Source organism: Scyliorhinus torazame, chromosome 20, assembly GCF_047496885.1.
Source record: "Scyliorhinus torazame isolate Kashiwa2021f chromosome 20, sScyTor2.1, whole genome shotgun sequence".
Classification (NCBI taxonomy): domain Eukaryota; kingdom Metazoa; phylum Chordata; class Chondrichthyes; order Carcharhiniformes; family Scyliorhinidae; genus Scyliorhinus; species Scyliorhinus torazame.
Window position 1 is genome coordinate 26,474,830 of NC_092726.1, and position 17,110 is coordinate 26,491,939.

Below are 17,110 nucleotides of genomic sequence, written 5' to 3' on the forward strand. Positions count from 1 at the left end.
GATGTATAATTAATATCACTTTGAAAAGAATAATTTCAAGATTACATTCCTGGTTCGCAGCCTAGAAAGAGCTTTACTCTGTATCTAACCCCGTGCTGTACCTGTCCTGGGAGTGTTTGATGGGGACAGTGTAGAGGGAGCTTTACTCTGTATCTAACCCCGTGCTGTACCTGTCCTGGGAGTGTTTGATGGGGGCAGTGTAGAGGGAGATTTACTCTGTATCTAACCCCGTGCTGTACCTGTCCTGGGAGTGTTTTATGGGGGCAGTGTAGAGGGAGCTTTACACTGTATCTAACCCCGTGCTGTACCTGTCCTGGGAGTGTTTGACGGGGACAGTGTAGAGGGAGCTTTACTCTGTATCTAACCCTGTGCTGTACCTGTCCTGGGAGTGTTTGACGGGGACAGTGTAGAGGGAGATTTAATCTGTATCTAACCCCGTGCTGTACCTGTCCTGGAAGTGTTTGATGGAGACAGTGTAGAGGGAGCTTTACTCTGTATCTAACCCCGTGCTGTACCTGTCCTGGGAGTGTTTGATGGAGACTGTGTAGAGGGAGCTTTACTCTGTATCTAACCCTGTGCTGTATCTGTCCTGGGAATGTTTGATGGGGACAGTGTAGAGGGGGCTTTACTCTGTGTCTAACTCCGTGCTGTACCTGTCCTGGGAGTGTTTGATGGGGACAGTGTTGACGGAGCTTTACTCTGTATCTAACCCCGTGCTGTACCTGTCCTGGGAGTGTTTGATGGGGACAGTGCAGAGGGAGCTTTACTCTGTATCTAACCCTGTGCTGTACCTGTCCTGGGAGTGTTTGACGGGGACAGTGTAGAGGGAGATTTAATCTGTATCTAACCCTGCGCTGTACCTGTTCCTGGGAATGTTCAGCATCAATTAGGCTCATTTAAGTCTCTCTGTGCCCAGAACGGGGCTCTGTTTTGTCCTGTTGAATCGCGGCCAATGCTCCTGTTACATTTCGTCCGAACGCATTCTAATGTTAACACGGATTCTCTCTCCAAAGGCTGCCTGACCTGCCGACTACGTCCAGGATATTCCGTTTCTAACATATCCGGCAGGTCATTCAGCAATCAGGAATCGAGAGCAAAGAACGAGATGTTACAATCGATGTGATGTAACCGGAGTTTAATAATAATAATTGCTTATTGTCACAAGTAGGCTTCAATGAAATTACTGTAAAAAGCCCCTAGTCGCCACATTCCGGCGCCTGTTCGGGGAGGCCGGTACAGTAATTGAACCCGCGCTGCTGGCCTTGTTCTGCATTACAAGCCAGCTGTTTAGCCCACTGTGCTAAACCAGCCCCGAGTTTCAGTCAAAGACTTAGTTACCTCTAAATGCCTCGTTGTTTCGAACATGGCCTTGTCCAGCGCCTGCTTAATCACCTTCCAACGCTTGACTTCAACGGAACGCTGCAAGAGAATTGAATGGGGGGGTGCGGTTATTTTCCCTCCTTCTTGTTGCGATGTCACCGAGTTATGACATTTAGTCCACATTACCCAGCTCTAACTTCATCTGTTCTGGTCACCTTCCCCCGCCTCTCCTGAAGGTGTGGAACTCACGGCTCCATACGCACCAAGAATCATAGAATTCTAGAATCTCGACAGTGAGGGGCGGCGCGGTGACGCAGTGGTTAGCACTGCTGCCTCACGGCGCCAAGGTCCCAGGTTCGATCCCGGCCCCGGGTCACAGTCCGTGTGGAGTTTGCACATTCTCCCCGTGTTTGCGTGGGCCTCGCCCCCACAACCCAAAGATGTGCAGGCTAGGTGGATTGGCCGCGCTAAATTGCCCCTTCATTGGAAAAAAAATAATTGGACACTCTAAATTTATTTTAAAATGTTAAAAAAAGAATCTCAACAGTGCAGAAGGAGGCCATTCGGCCCATCGAGACTGCACCAATCCTCTGAAGGAGCACCCCCCCCCCCCCCCGCCCTATCCCCGTATCCCCACCTAACCTGCACATCTTTGGACACTACGGGCCAATTGAGTATGGCCAATCCACCTAACCCGCACATGCCTAACGCGGCACAGTGGTTAGCACTGCTGCCTCACAGCTCCAGGGTCCCGGGTTCGATTCCCCGCTGGGTCACTGTCTGTGCGGAGTCTGCACGTTCTCCCCGCGTCTGCGTGGGTTTCCTCCGGGTGCTCCGGTTTCCTCCCACAGTCCAAAGATGTGCAGGTGAGGTGGATTGGCCGTGATCAATTGCCTCGGAGGGTGGGATTGGGCACAGGTGGTGCGGGCGTTCAAAGTGTCGGTGCAAAGACTTGATGGACCGAAAAGCCTCCTTCCGCACTGTCGGGATGCTGTGATCTTTGGACTGTGGGAGGAAACCGGAGCACCAGGAGGAAATTTGGGGGGAGAACGGGCAGACTCCGCACAGACAGTGACCTGAGGCTGGAATTGAGGCCTGTCCCTGGCTCTGTGAGGCAGCCGTGCAAACCGCTGTGTCACCCTGCTGCGCCCTGACGAGCTACACCACCGGCCTGCCTCCTCGGTGTCCAGCTGGCTGCTTCTGGAAGGCCTAAAGCCATTATCTTCAATTGGGCGAGAGTACATGGAGACAAGACAGATAGATGGAGTTATGATACAGATCAGTGGCAGTCTAACTGATTAGCTCAGTGATTATCAGGCAACATTGTTATTATATCATTCGTCAAACATTCCAGTTCATTACCAAAAATGGTTTTGTCCTGGTTTGCGTGGAATGGTTCGAAAACGGCATCTTCACAAACTCAGAGCTCCAGAAGTCCTCTGCGCCTGAAACTTTGAACGGTATTACTTTCCTCGATTTCAAAGCCGATACCTGCAAGGAAGGCGGTACGTGAGAATACTGACAGCTCCGGGGCACTTTTCCGGAAGCTTTTCAGCGGCAACACACCGTATTCGCCACGCGATCCCCTCGACATCGGGGGGGACGGGACCAAATTACAGACTGGTCGATCGCTTTGCAGAACAGTCCCGTTCAGTCGGCAAGCACAGCCCCCACCACCCCAGGCGTGCCGGTCATTCTCAGATCCTGATCCCGCTCTGCTCTCGGTCTGCCTCGCTGAGACCCGCTGATTTTTTTTTTTTAAGCTGTATTTATTACAAACATGGATCAAAACAGGTTACAGCAGATAAACACCCTGGGAAACATGCTTCCCAGCAATCAACTATACAGTCTCATACAACTTTTCCCCCTTTTCCTCCCTCCCGTCCCAGCGACAAACAGCTCCTCAAATATGGTCACAAACATCTCCCAACCTTTTCTCAAACCCCTCTACAGAGCTCTTTAACCCATACTTTACCTTCTCCAACCACAGGAAATCAAGTTGCTACCCCCGGTGGTGATGCTGACCGCCACTCCAGTAAAATTCGCCGCCCCGTTTTTTTCTTATCCACGTGGCAGTGTTGGTCAGGATTTTGTTATTTCCCACTTACATCTCCTGGGGACCCACCTTTTGTTCCTTTACCTGTCACCCTTCCCATCTAATTTTTGCCTCGCTCCCCTCCCCCCCCCCCCATAGTTCTTTTATCATTTAATTAGCCCAGATTAATTCTCCAGGGGACACGGATTCAAATCCAACTAATTTAAATTCAATTAACAAATCTGGAATTGTCGCTAATCTCAGTAATGATGACCATTGTCGATCGTCGTTTAAAAACCCATCTGGTTCACTGATGTCGTCCTTAACCGGTCTGGCCTCCACGTGACTCCAGACCCCCACAGCAAATGTGATTAACTCTCAGCTACCCCTCTGAAATGACACCCCAGCTGTGTCCACCCACTGCTCGAGGGCAAGGAATTTGTCGAGGGGAGTTGAGCACTCAACGAACAAGCCTGAGTGCGCCAACAACCAATTTAAGGTAACCAGGCCCCTGAAGTGGCCTCGCGCAGCACTTGGTTCAATTAGGGTTGACTTGGCCAGGAGCGCCCACAATTCAGGAGGAATACATCTTTTGTTTTAGAAGGTTGTCACTCAGGAGAGAAGTGTCAATGATGGTCGGACAGGTCACTCACCTCAACACAGATGGTGTGACTCGCTGACGGCTCGAGAGGTGGCAACTCTGGGTATGACGGTGCCGGGTTTTCAAACGCCCCCTTCCCGTCTGCGCTCGGACAAGCGTCCCCGGAGCAGTGAGGCTCGTCGCTGAGTGCCCCCCAGCCTGGCTGCACGACATTGCTGTTCCCCTCAACCAGGCCGTCTGAGCGAGTTCGATCATCGTTCATTCTTCTGCCTGCCACCTCCTGTTCGTGGACGGGGTGGTGACGGGGGACCGTGAAAGCGGTCGGACGGGTTGAAAACAGGCTGTTCATCAACAGAGGAACACAAATACGTAACACTCAATCTTTACGTCAGCAGTAAGGCCACAGCTAGGGTCGTTGGCACCACACCCTCGGAGGGTTGTCAAGGCTTTGGAGAGGGCGCAGAGGGGAGCGATTAAAGGGGAAGGAGGGACTTCAGTTAACGCGGAGAATCTGGGATCGTTCGCCTCAAGAGCACAGGAGGGAAACTAGGGAAGGGCAAGTAATTTGTTAAGGGAAGTTCAGCACTCGATGAACAAGCCTGAATGCGCCAACAATCAATTTAAGGTAACCGAATGGCCTCCTTTAGCACTGTGAAGATTCAAAATGGTGGCCAGTCTCGATTAAGCCAACAAGGACAATCCATTCGGCCAGTGCCAGGAGCTTTCAAAAAAAGGGGGAACTGGATAAATACTTCCCGGAATTCTACAAGGGAAAAGGATAGTGATGAAGATTGTCTGAGAGTACAACAGGATATAAATGGGCTGCAAAATTGGGCGGAGAAATGGCAGATGGAATTTAACCCGGACAAATGCGAGGTGATGCATTTAGGTAGATCCAATTCAGGTGGGAGCTATAAAATAAATGGCAGACCCATTAGGAGCATAGAGACACAGAGAGATCTGGGTGTACAGGTCCACAGATCCTTTAAAGTGGCAGCACAGGGGAAAATGGTGGTAAAGAAAGCGTATGGCATGCTTGCCTTCATAGGATGGGGTATCGAGTATAAAAGCGCGCAAATTATATTACAGTTATACAGAATGTTGGTTAGGCCACATTTGGAATACGGTGTCCAATTCTGGTCACCGCACTACCAGAACGACATGGAGGTTATGGAGAGGGTACAGAAAAGGTTTGTTGCCTGGTATGGATGGTATTCGCTATGAGGAGAGATTGAATAAACTGGGATTGTTCTCCCGAGAGAGACGGAGGCTGAGGGGCGATCTGGCAGGTGTATAAAATTATTAGGGGTACAGATGTGAACAGCTGGCGGCTTTTTCCCAGGGCGGAAATGACAATTACAAGGGGGCACAAGTTCAAGGTGAGGGGGGGGATAGGTTCAGTGGAGATGTGCGGGGGAGGTTTTTTTTACACAGAGGGTGGTGGTGGCCTGGAATGCACTGCCAAGTGAGGCGGTTGAGGCAGATACGTTAGCGACCTTTCAGACTTATCTGGATAGGCGCATGAACAGACGGGGTAGAGAAGGGTACAGGTGATTGGTCCAGGTAGGACACGTGATCGGCGCAGGCTTGGAGGGCCGAAGGGCCTGTTCCTGTGCTGTATTGTTCTTTGAGGGGAGATTAGGACTAATCGGAGAACTCTTTCAACAGGCCATGCCAGTGAAGGATGAGTGTTCAATCAGCACCATAGAGCAGGCTGTGAGTAACTGCTCAATGTACAATAGTGCTGATGGAACCTTCTGGAAGCTCACACACCCACCTCTGACTGACATGTTGGCAGTGGAGCCCCTGGCTACCTAGGCCGAGGAAGCAAACGACCATTTTTTTGCCGTCTCTGCATTTATGTGGCGCCTTACACAACCACAGAACACCCCAACAAGCACCTCACAACCATGGAAATATCTTTGGAAGTGCTGTGATGGAAATGTACACAGCAAGCTGCCACGAACACCACCGTGACAGTGACCAGGATATGTTGCTTGAGGGGATGAGCACAGGGAATCCTGCGGAGAGTAACTCACCTCCTGACTCCCCCAAAGCCTGTCCACCATCTACAAGGCACAGGTCAGGAGTGTGATGGAATACTCTCCACTTGCCTGGATGAGTGCAGCTCCCAACAACACTCAAGAAGCTCGACACCATCCAGGACAAAGCAGCCCCGCTCGATCGGCACCCCATCCACAAACATTCACTCCCTCCACCACCGACGCACAGAGGCAGCCGTGTGTACCATCTACAAGATGCACTGCAGCAACTCACCAAGGCTCCTGAGGCAACATTCCAAACCCACGACCTTTACCACCTAGAAGGACAAGGGCAGCAGATACCTGGGAACCCCACCACCTGGAGGTTCCCCTCCAAGTCGCTCACCACCCCGACTGGGAAATATATCGGCCGTTCCTTCACTGTCGCTGGGGCAACATCCTGGAACTCCCTCCCTAACAGCACAGTGGGTGTACCTACACCACACGGACTGCAGCGGCTCAAGAAGGCAGCTCACCTTCTCAAGGACGATGGAGAGGGGGGGGGGGGGATAAATGCTACAGCAGCGCTTCCATCCTACGAAATAATAGGCTGCTCAAACAGCCCAGTGATCTGCTTTCCTGTTGTAACGATCGGCAATTCCGACCCTGCCAGCTCTTCTTTTCCCTTTTCCCTCTCCCGCTCTCCTGAGATTGATCCCTTGTGGAGCTCGAAATGTCTGATTGGCAGGGAATCGGTGCCAATGGGGCAACGCCAATCCCTGTGACCGGTAAGCCAGACACAAAGGAACACACAGTGCTCTTGATAACGATACCTTTGCGGCCTAGCTAAACAGGCTGCTGTTTCAAATGTGGGAAGTAGCCAAAGCTAGGGATGGCCTACAAATGGCCATAATTATTGTCAACCAAATCAGGAACAGGCAGATAAACATTGGGCGGGTGGAGCAGTTGGTCCCTGGAGCTTTTAATCAAAAATATATTGGAGAGAAAGGTGGACCGTGGTAATTTTCCCCTGCTGGGTGTCAACAAAGCCAGAGGGCCACCGGGTCTGGTTGGTTAACAGCTCAATCAGCGGTTACACACTCGCCCTGTATGACGTGGAAGCGGGAGTTCAGTTCTGTGCAAGGATAGATGGGAGAAGCCTGGGGCCTACCCTCCTCAGAAGAGAACGGGAGGCCGTGAGGAATTTTGATGGGGACGGGCGGGCGGGGGAGGGGTTTCCAAATCACGGAGGGGCCGGGGAGATAGGGAGGGACTGTTCCCGCTGGTGGGGAGGAGCAGGAAGCAAAGTTCAAGGAGCAATGCCGACGGGAGGAAAGATGCTTTGCCGCAGTTCGCATCGGAAACGGACTGGAGAGTGCGGCGGAGACGCAGTCGAGGGTTTGCCGAATGGCCGAGCGACGGGGTTACAGTGCAAAGGTCACCAGGGGTGGAGAGTTCGCTGCACGCTTTTTGCCCTGAATCAGGACGGGCTGGAGGGGGCCGAGTGGCGAACTGGTATTGTGAACCATTCTACCCGCTCCACAGTGTACATACAGCCAATGTGTGCTGTCCCCCTCCCCCCACTTGACTGATCAGACAAGGAAGGTAGCTCTCCCCACCCCCGCAGTGTTTGAGTTTGAAGATTCTCCAGTATGATTGTGAGGGAATTGAAGGGTTCCCAACAAGGGGGGAGGATCGCAGGCCAGACGGTTTGCTCTACACAGTAATACGCACACACTCACCTCCCTGTCTCCTCCAGGAAGCCGAAAAGAGTTCAACTCGCAAAATACTTCAGTGTCACGTGACCCAGCCGGCCCTCCAATCAGACACGGGCACCGCCCTCCATGGCTGTGCAGAGTGAAAGTGAAAGTTCGGCACCCGAGCTCTTTCCTGTAACTCAGACACAGCTGCGGAGGGCAACACTGCACGAGGAGCTTGTCCAAGCTGATGTTCAGAGTGATGTGGCCCTATGAGGGGACAGGAGAGGGAGGGGGAAAACGGGGGTTAATGATCAGCCACAAACTAAATGCAAGTCCGGCCTGGCTTTGGGGTCAACCCTCTCGTCTGCTGTGACGGGGGTGGGGGGCGGTATTCAGGAAGGAACGAGGCCAGCAGTCCAATGAGCTCAAAAATAACACGACGGCGGTGTAACGGTGACGCAGTAGATAGCACCGCTGCCTCACGGCGCCAAGGTCCCAGGTTCGATCCCGGCTCCGGATCACTGTCCGTGTGGAGTTTGCACATTCTTCCCCCGTGTCTGCGTGGGTTTCGCCCCCACAACCCAAAGTTGTGCAGGGTAGGTGCGCGCTAAATTGCCCCTTAAATGGGGGGGGGGGAATAATTAATTGGTTACTCGAAATTTATTTTTAAAAATAACACAACGCAAATTCAAGCACATTTCTTTCAATCTTCCCGTCCACATTTATTCCCGGTTCTCCCAAAATGGTCGCGCCGTGCGGAATCGAATGTGTCGGACGGGGATGGCCCGTGTGGGGGTGGGCGAGAGCGGGTAGGGTGGGCTTCATTTTATATTTGCCTGGCGCGGTGGCCGTGCCCGCTGGGAAGGGCCCGGGAAAAATCCAGGGACCCTGTGGCGAGTCCTTAAAGTATGAGGAGTGTGGGGGAGGGTGCACGGAGGTGGTGAGACATCATCAGGAGGGGCGTTTGAGAGGGAGGGGCGCTGGGGAATATTCCGCCAAGGACAGTTGCTTAGGTTGGCCAGGGCCTCTGGGGACACTTCACCCAAAGAAAGGGGATTGTAGGTGGTGAGCATTTGATTTTGCGACCAATGCAATTTGGGAGACTGGGTTAACATGTTGCAGTAGCTCTCACAGACCTCTAGGTGACAGTGTTTCCCAGACTATATTCACGGCCACCTACTGGAGCAGTGATATTCAGGATAGAGTTCCTCCCTCGACCCAGTACAACCCAATAATTGTACACCTCTGAATAACGGGCTCCTGATGCACCCCTCCAGTTAGAATAAAGCTCGCTCGACACTGCCCCCGTCAAACACTCCCAGGACAGGTACAGCACGGGGTTAGATACAAAGTAAAGCTCCCTCTACACTGTCCCCCATCAAACACTCCCAGGACAGGTACAGCACGGGGTTAGATACAGAGTAAAGCTCCCTCTACACTGTCCCCATTAAACACTCCCAGGAGAGGTACAGCACGGGGTTAGATACAGAGTAAAGCTCCATCTACACTGTCCCCATCAAACACTCCCAGGACAGGTACAGCACGGGGTTAGATACAGAGTAAAACGCCCTCTACACTGGCCCCAACAAACACTCCCAGGACAGGTACAGCACGGGGTTAGATACAGAGTAAAGCTCCATCTCCACTGTCCCCATCAAACACTCCCAGGACAGGTTTAGCACGGGGTTAGATACAGAGTAAAGCTCCCTCTACACTGTCCCCATTAAACACTCCCAGGAGAGGTACAGCACGGGGTTAGATACAGAGTAAAACTCCCTCTACACTGTCCCCATCAAATATTCCCAGGACAGGTACAGCACGGGGTTAGATACAGAGTAAAGCTCCCTCTACACTGTCCCCATCAAACACTCCCAGGACAGGTACAGCACGGGGTTAGATACAGAGTAAAGCTCCCTCTACACTGTCCCCATCAAACACTCCCAGGACAGGTACAGCACGGGGTTCGATACAAAGTAAAGCTCCCTCTACACTGTCCCCCATCAAACACTCCCAGGACAGGTACAGCACGGGGATAGATACAGAGTAAAGCTCCCTCTACACTGTCCCCATCAAACACTCCCAGGACAGGTACAGCACAGGGTTAGATACAGAGTAAAGCTCCCGCTACACTGTCGCCATCAAACACTCCCAGGACATGTACAGCATGGGGTTAGATTCAGAGCAATGCTCCCTATACACTGTCCCCATCAAACACTCCCAGGACAAGTACAACACGGGGTTAGATACAGACTAAAGCTCCCTCTACACAGTCCCCATTAAATACTCCCAGGAGAGGTACAGCACGGGGTTAGATACAGAGTAAAGCTCCCTCTACACTGTCACCATTAAACACTCCCAGGACAGGTACAGCACGGGGTTAGATACAGAGTCAAGCTCCCTCTACACTGCCCCCATCAAACACTCGCAGGACAGGTACAGCACAGGGATAGATACAGAGTAAAGCTCCCTCTACACTGTCCCCATCAAACACTCGCAGGACAGGTACAGCATGGGGTTAGATACAGAGTAAAGCTCCCTCTACACTGTCCCCATCAAACTCTCCCAGGACAGGTATAGCACGGGCTTAGATACAGAGTAAAGCTCCCTCTACACTGTCCCCATCAAACACTCCCAGGACAGGTACAGCACGGGGTTCGATACAAAGTAAAGCTCCCTCTACACTGTCCCCCATCAAACACTCCCAGGACAGGTACAGCACGGGGTTAGATACAGAGTAAAACGCCCTCTACACTGGCCCCATCAAACACTCCCAGGACAGGTACAGCACGGGGTTAGATACAGAGTAAAGCTCCATCTACACTGTCCCCATCAAACACTCCCAGGACAGGTACAGCACGGGGTTAGATACAGAGTAAAGCTCCCTCTACACTGTCCCCATCAAACACTCCCAGGACAGGTATAGCACGGGGTTAGATACAGAGTAAAGCTCCCTCTACACTGTCCCCATCAAACACTCCCAGGACAGGTTTAGCACGGGGTTAGATACAGAGTAAAGCTCCCTCTACACTGTCCCCATTAAACACTCCCAGGAGAGGTACAGCACGGGGTTAGATACAGAGTAAAACTCCCTCTACACTGTCCCCATCAAATATTCCCAGGACAGGTACAGCACGGGGTTAGATACAGAGTAAAGCTCCCTCTACACTGTCCCCATCAAACACTCCCAGGACAGGTACAGCACGGGGTTAGATACAGAGTAAAGCTCCCTCTACACTGTCCCCATCAAACACTCCCAGGACTGGTACAGCACCGGGCTAGATACAGAGTAAAGCTCCCGCTACACTGTCCCCATCAAACACTCCCAGGACAGGTACAGCATGGGGTTAGATTCAGTGCAATGCTCCCTATACACTGTCCCCATCAAACACTCCCAGGACAGGTACAACACGGGGTTAGATACAGACTAAAGCTCCCTCTACACTGTCCCCATCAAACACTCCCAGGACAGGCACAGCACGGGGTTAGATACAGAGTAAAGCTCCCTCTACACTGTCCCCATCAGACACTCCCAGGACAGGTACAGCACGGGGTTAGATACAGAGTAAAGCTCCCTCTACACTGTCCCCATCAAACCCTCCCAGGACAGGGAAAGCACGGGGTTAGATACAGAGTAAAGCTCCCTCTACACTGACCCCATCAAACACTCCCAGGACAGGTACAGCACGGGGTTAGATACAGGGTAAAGCTCCCTCTACACTGTCCCCATCAAACACTCCCAGGATAGGTACAGCACGGGGTTAGATACAGAGTAAAGCTCCATCTACACTGTCCCCATCAAACACTCCCAGGACAGGTACAGCACGGGGTTAGATACAGAGTAAAACGCCCTCTACACTGGCCCCAACAAACACTCCCAGGACAGGTACAGCACTGGGTTAGATACAGAGTAAAACGCCCTCTTCACTGGGCCCATCAAACACTCCCACGACAGGTACAGCACGGGGTTAGATACAGAGTAAAGCTCCATCTCCACTGTCCCCATCAAACACTCCCAGGACAGGTACAGCACGGGGTTAGATACAGAGTAAAGCTCCCTCTACACTGTCCCCATCAAACACTCCCAGGACAGGTTCAGCACGGGGTTAGATACAGAGTAAAGCTCCCTCTACACTGTCCCCATTAAACACTCCCAGGAGAGGTACAGCACGGGGTTAGATACAGAGTAAAGCTCCCTCTACACTGTCCCCATCAAATATTCCCAGGACAGGTACAGCACGGGGTTAGATACAGAGTAAAGCTCCCTCTACACTGTCCCCATCAAACACTCCCAGGACAGGTACAGCACGGGGTTAGATACAGAGTAAAGCTCCCTCTACACTGTCCCCATCAAACACTCCCAGGACAGGTACAGCACGGGGTTAGATACAAAGTAAAACTCCCTCTACTCTGTCCCCCATCAAACACTCCCAGGACAGGTACAGCACGGGGATAGATACAGAGTAAAGCTCCCTCTACACTGTCCCCATCAAACACTCCCAGGACAGGTACAGCACAGGGTTAGATACAGAGTAAAGCTCCCGCTACACTGTCCCCATCAAACACTCCCAGGACAGGTACAGCATGGGGTTAGATTCAGAGCAATGCTCCCTATACACTGTCCCCATCAAACACTCCCAGGACAGGTACAACACGGGGTTAGATACAGACTAAAGCTCCCTCTACACAGTCCCCATTAAATACTCCCAGGAGAGGTATAGCACGGCGTTAGATACAGAGTAAAGCTCCCTCTACACTGTCACCATTAACAATCCCAGGACAGGTACAGCACAGGGTTAGATACAGAGTCAAGCTCCCTCTACACTGCCCCCATCAAACACTCGCAGGACAGGTACAGCACAGGGTTAGATACAGAGTAAAGCTCCCTCTACACTGTCCCCATCAAACACTCGCAGGACAGGTACAGCATGGGGTTAGATACAGAGTAAAGCTCCCTCTACACTGTCCCCATCAAACACTCCCAGGACAGGCACAGCACGGGGTTAGATACAGAGTAAAGCTCCCTCTACACTGTCCCCATCAGACCCTCCCAGGACAGGTACAGCACGGGGTTAGATACAGAGTAAAGCTCCCTCTACACTGTCCCCATCAAACACTCCCAGGACAGGTACAGCACGGGGTTAGATACAGAGTAAAGCTCCCTCTACACTGTCCCCATCAAACACTCCCAGGACAGGGACAGCACATGGTTAGATACAGAGTAAAGCTCCCTCTACACTGTCCTCATCAAACACTCGCAGGACAGGTACAGCATGGGGTTAGATACAGAGTAAAGCTCCCTCTACACTGTCCCCATCAAACACTCCCAGGACAGGCACAGCACGGGGTTAGATACAGAGTAAAGCTCCCTCTACACTGTCCCCATCAGACACTCCCAGGACAGGTACAGCACGGGGTTAGATACAGAGTAAAGCTCCCTCTACACTGTCCCCATCAAACACTCCCAGGACAGGGAAAGCACGGGGTTAGATACAGAGTAAAGCTCCCTCTACACTGACCCCATCAAACACTCCCAGGACAGGTACAGCACGGGGTTAGATACAGGGTAAAGCTCCCTCTACACTGTCCCCATCAAACACTCCCAGGACAGGTACAGCACGGGGTTAGATACAGAGTAAAGCTCCCTCTACACTGTCCCCAACAAACACTCCCAGGACAGGTACAGCACGGGGTTAGATACAGAGTAAAGCTCCGTCTACACTGTCACCATCAAACACTCCCAGGACAGGTACAGCACGGGGTTAGATACAGAGTAAAGCTCCCTCAACACTGTCCCCATCAAACACTCCCAGGACAGGTACAGCACGGGGTTAGATACAGGGTAAAGCTCCCTCTACACTGTCCCCATCAAACACTCCCAGGACAGGTACAGCACGGGGTTAGATACAGAGTAAAGCTCCCTCTACACTGTCCCCATCAAACACTCCCAGGACAGGTACAGCACGGGGTTAGATACAGAGTAAAGCTCTCTCTACACTGTCCCCATCAAACACTCCCAGGACAAGGACAGGGACAGCACGGGGTTAGATACAGAGTAAAGCTCCCTCTAACTGCCCCATCAGTGCAAGGGCAGCAGTAGTTATATTGAGCCACGGAAGGCTTCGTGGATAAGGCCCCCGAGAGAAAATGTTGGACAAAGGTTGTGGCCTTATTGACAAGTTGTTGTTGACTGGAAGTCTCTCGCCCCATCGCAACATGAGAGTGTTGTTGTCAACCTGGCATCGTCCCAAAGCACGCCACCGCCAGTGACTCACGTTTTGAGATGCGGTCTCCAGCAAAGATGCACTTTCACAGACTTAAATTGTAAACGCAAAATGGATTAATTGATAAAGAATTGCTAAGGGGGGAGGGGGGGGCGGTCTAACAACCCACTCTGAGCCCCAATTGGTCCCACAGGCCATGTGACCCTTAAACTCTGCTGTGTTGCCCTTAAAGGGACAGTGACCCACAGCCGGCCAATTGGTCACACAGGCCATGTGACCCTTAAACTCTGCTGTGTTGCCCTTAAAGGGACAGTCACCCACAGCCGGGAGAGCCCATTTGTGCACAGCAAGATCTGCTTCGCAGTCGTGGCGCCTTTGTTCAAAACTCCCTCAGCACCGCGCCGGGAGTGTCGGCCTCCGGTTGTTCCAGTTTCTGCCTGAATGGAGGCCGGGAATGGGTGGGGGTGGGTGGGTAGGTGGTGGGATGGTGGGGGGGCCGGGGGGGAAGAAGAAAAATAAGTCAGCCAAGCTCCCCTCAGGGACGTGGGTTTAACTTGCAGCCTTTTTCTGTTAAGCCCCGCAGGGCCCGGCCCCATGTGCGCTACCGAAGTGTGATGCCTCCTGGGGACGAATAGCCTTCCCCCGACAGCGGGGCAGGCTCGAGGGGTAGAATAGCCCACTCCTGTTCCTATGTTTTGTGGTTACAGGATACCCTCTGTTGGAGATGGGGGGTGGTAGGGGGGAGGTGTGAAATGTGTACATTTTGTTCCAGAACCTTCCCTTCCAGCGCTTTGGGCAGCTCGGCAGCACAGTGGTTAGCACAGTTGCTTCACAGCTCCAGGGTCCCAGGTTCGATACCCCGCTGGGTCACTGTCTGTGCGGAGTCTGCACGTCCTCCCTGTGTGTGCGTGGGTTTCCTCCGGGTGCTCCGGTTTCCTCCCCACAGTCCAAAGATGTGCAGGTTAGGGGGATTGGCTAAATTGCCTCTTAGTGTCCAAAAGGTTAGGTGGGTTATTGGGTTATGGTGCTAGGATGGGAGCGTGGGCCTAGGTAGGCTGCTCTTTCCAAGGGCTGGGGCAGACGCGATGGGCCGAATGGCCTCCTTCTGCACTATATGGATGCTATGATCTTGCAGCGTTTGGAGTTTCGCAAAGGAAAATTGCGGTGAAGCACCACAGGGCCCGACCCATGTCGCCACAGGAGCGCAACGCCTCACATAGCCGAATAGCCCCCCAAAACCGACTGCTGCGGATCGCAGCCGGAGGAGGGCAGGTAACTGGGGAGAGCGCACGGGGAGCATCGAAGTACTTCAATTTGGTCCCAAGCCATTCTGCCATCGGGCTAAATGAGGAACCACCACGTCAAGATAGTCCATCGACCGATCTGGTGTGAAACGGGACGAGTTCGGAATTTAAAGCTGCAAATCCTCTGCCCACAAAATATCGTCCCCTCCGACCCTCCCACCGTCAACCTTTCACATTTCCCCTCCTGGCATTTTTTCGTTTCATTTCTCCGGCTCATTTGCTCTCTATCTCTCTCTCTATCTCTCTCTCTCTCTCTCTCTCTCTCGCAGTGTCCTTCTGCAGTGAAGTCAGTCACCCTGTTCCCATTCTCAAACACAGCCAGTCTTATTCATCCGCTTCCTATCTGGATTTGCAGGAGGGCTGGAAAACCTGGAGCGTTGAGTCCGGACGATCCCCTGGCCAGCAGATGTTGACAAATCCTTTGGAACGCTGGCGCGCTGGGTAGTTGCCCCTTGAGAAGGTGATGGGTGAGCCGCCTTCTTGAGCCGCTGCAGTCCCTGTGGTGTAGGTACACCCACAGTGCTGTTAGGGAGGGAGTTCCAGGATTTTGCCCCAGCGACAGTGAAGGAACGGCCGATATATTTCCAAGTCGGGATGGTGAGTGACTCGGAGGGGAACCTCCAGGCGGTGGGGTTCCCAGGTATCTGCTGCCCTTGTCCTTCTAGATGGTAGAGGTCGTGGGTTTGGAATGTTGCCGAAGGAGCCTTGGTGAGTTGCTGCAGTGCATCTTGTAGATGGGACACACGGCTGCCACTGTGCGTCGGTGGGGGAGGGAGTGAGTGTTTGTGGATGGGGTGCCGATCAAGCGGGGCTGCTTTGTCCTGGATGGTGTCGAGCTTCTCGAGTGTTGTTGGGAGCTGCACTCATCCAGGCAAGTGAAGAGTATTCCATCACACTCCTGACTTGTGCCTTGTAGATGGTGGACAGGCTTTGGGGAGTCAGGAGGTGAGTTACTCTCCGCAGGATTCCCAGCCTCTGACCTGCTCTGGTAGCCACAGTATTTATATGGCTGGGTCCAGTTCAGTTTCTGGTCAATGGTAACCTCCCAGGATCAGTGACCATCGTCTAGCATGATGTGTGGAGCCTCGTCACACATCAGCAGTGCACCCAAAACCTCGTGGGGTGCAGATTTCAGATAGTTTACATTTTTGGACGCCGGGTATAACTCGAGGCTCACAACAAAGGCCGAAGCCTAGCTATAGTTTAAAGTAAATAACATGGCTCGGAAAATTGGATGAACCACTGAATAATAAACATAGAGACCAAGCTGCTAGCCATGGCAACGTGTGGGATTTTTCTTGCCAGAGAGGGTTCCCAATTAGAGCAGGCACAAATCATAGAATTTACAGTGCAGAAGGAGGCCATTCAGCCCATCGAGTCTGCACCGGCTCCTGGAAAGAGCACCCTATCCAAGCCCACACCTCCACCCTATCCCCGTAACCCAGCAACCACACCCAACACTCAGGGCAATTTTGGACACTAAGGGCAATTTATCATGGCCAATCCACTTAACCTGCACATCTTTGGACTGTGGGAGGAAACCGGAGCGTCCGGAGGAAACCCACGCAGACACGGGGAGAACGTGCAGACTCCGCACCGACAGTGACAGGGAATCGAACCCGCGGCCCTGGAGCTGTGAAGCAAATGTGCTAACCACTATGCTACCGTGCCGCCCGCGTTCCCCTACCACCCCCGTTCACCTTGATTCCCGGTCAAGCTATATCTTACACGGGATTTTCCGATCAAGTCCGCCCCGAGAGTGGAAGTTCCCGCCCGAGGTCGGCAGATCTTTAAATTGGCCGTTGAATTGTCCACCGTACCCGCGACAGACTGGCGGGGTGGGAACAATTACCCACCTCATTTTAAAACTCTCATCCTCGCTTTCAAACCTCTCCATGGTCTCATCTCTCCGTAACACCTCCAATCACATCCAGAGTTTTGGTTTGA

The 17,110-nt window shown here is 52.6% G+C and overlaps 1 protein-coding gene across 2 annotated transcripts in view; it reads right to left on the reverse strand.

The window, feature by feature from the left end:
* The window catches only part of LOC140397008 (poly(ADP-ribose) glycohydrolase-like), a 40,465-nt gene extending 26,467 nt beyond the window's left edge, over positions 1 to 13,998 (reverse strand). The window contains exons 1-5 of one of the 2 annotated variants that reach the window (XM_072486038.1): positions 13,911 to 13,998; positions 7,681 to 7,905; positions 4,009 to 4,297; positions 2,683 to 2,811; positions 1,339 to 1,419 (exon numbers count right to left, since the gene is read on the reverse strand). In XM_072486038.1, coding sequence (XP_072342139.1) covers positions 1,339 to 1,419; positions 2,683 to 2,811; positions 4,009 to 4,218 — 420 coding nt within the window. In that variant the 5' untranslated portion in view covers positions 4,219 to 4,297; positions 7,681 to 7,905; positions 13,911 to 13,998. The remainder of the gene's footprint in view (positions 1 to 1,338; positions 1,420 to 2,682; positions 2,812 to 4,008; positions 4,298 to 7,680; positions 7,906 to 13,910) is intronic. The other variant, XM_072486037.1, reaches the window with a different exon arrangement.
* Between the last annotated feature and the right edge of the window lie 3,112 nt (positions 13,999 to 17,110).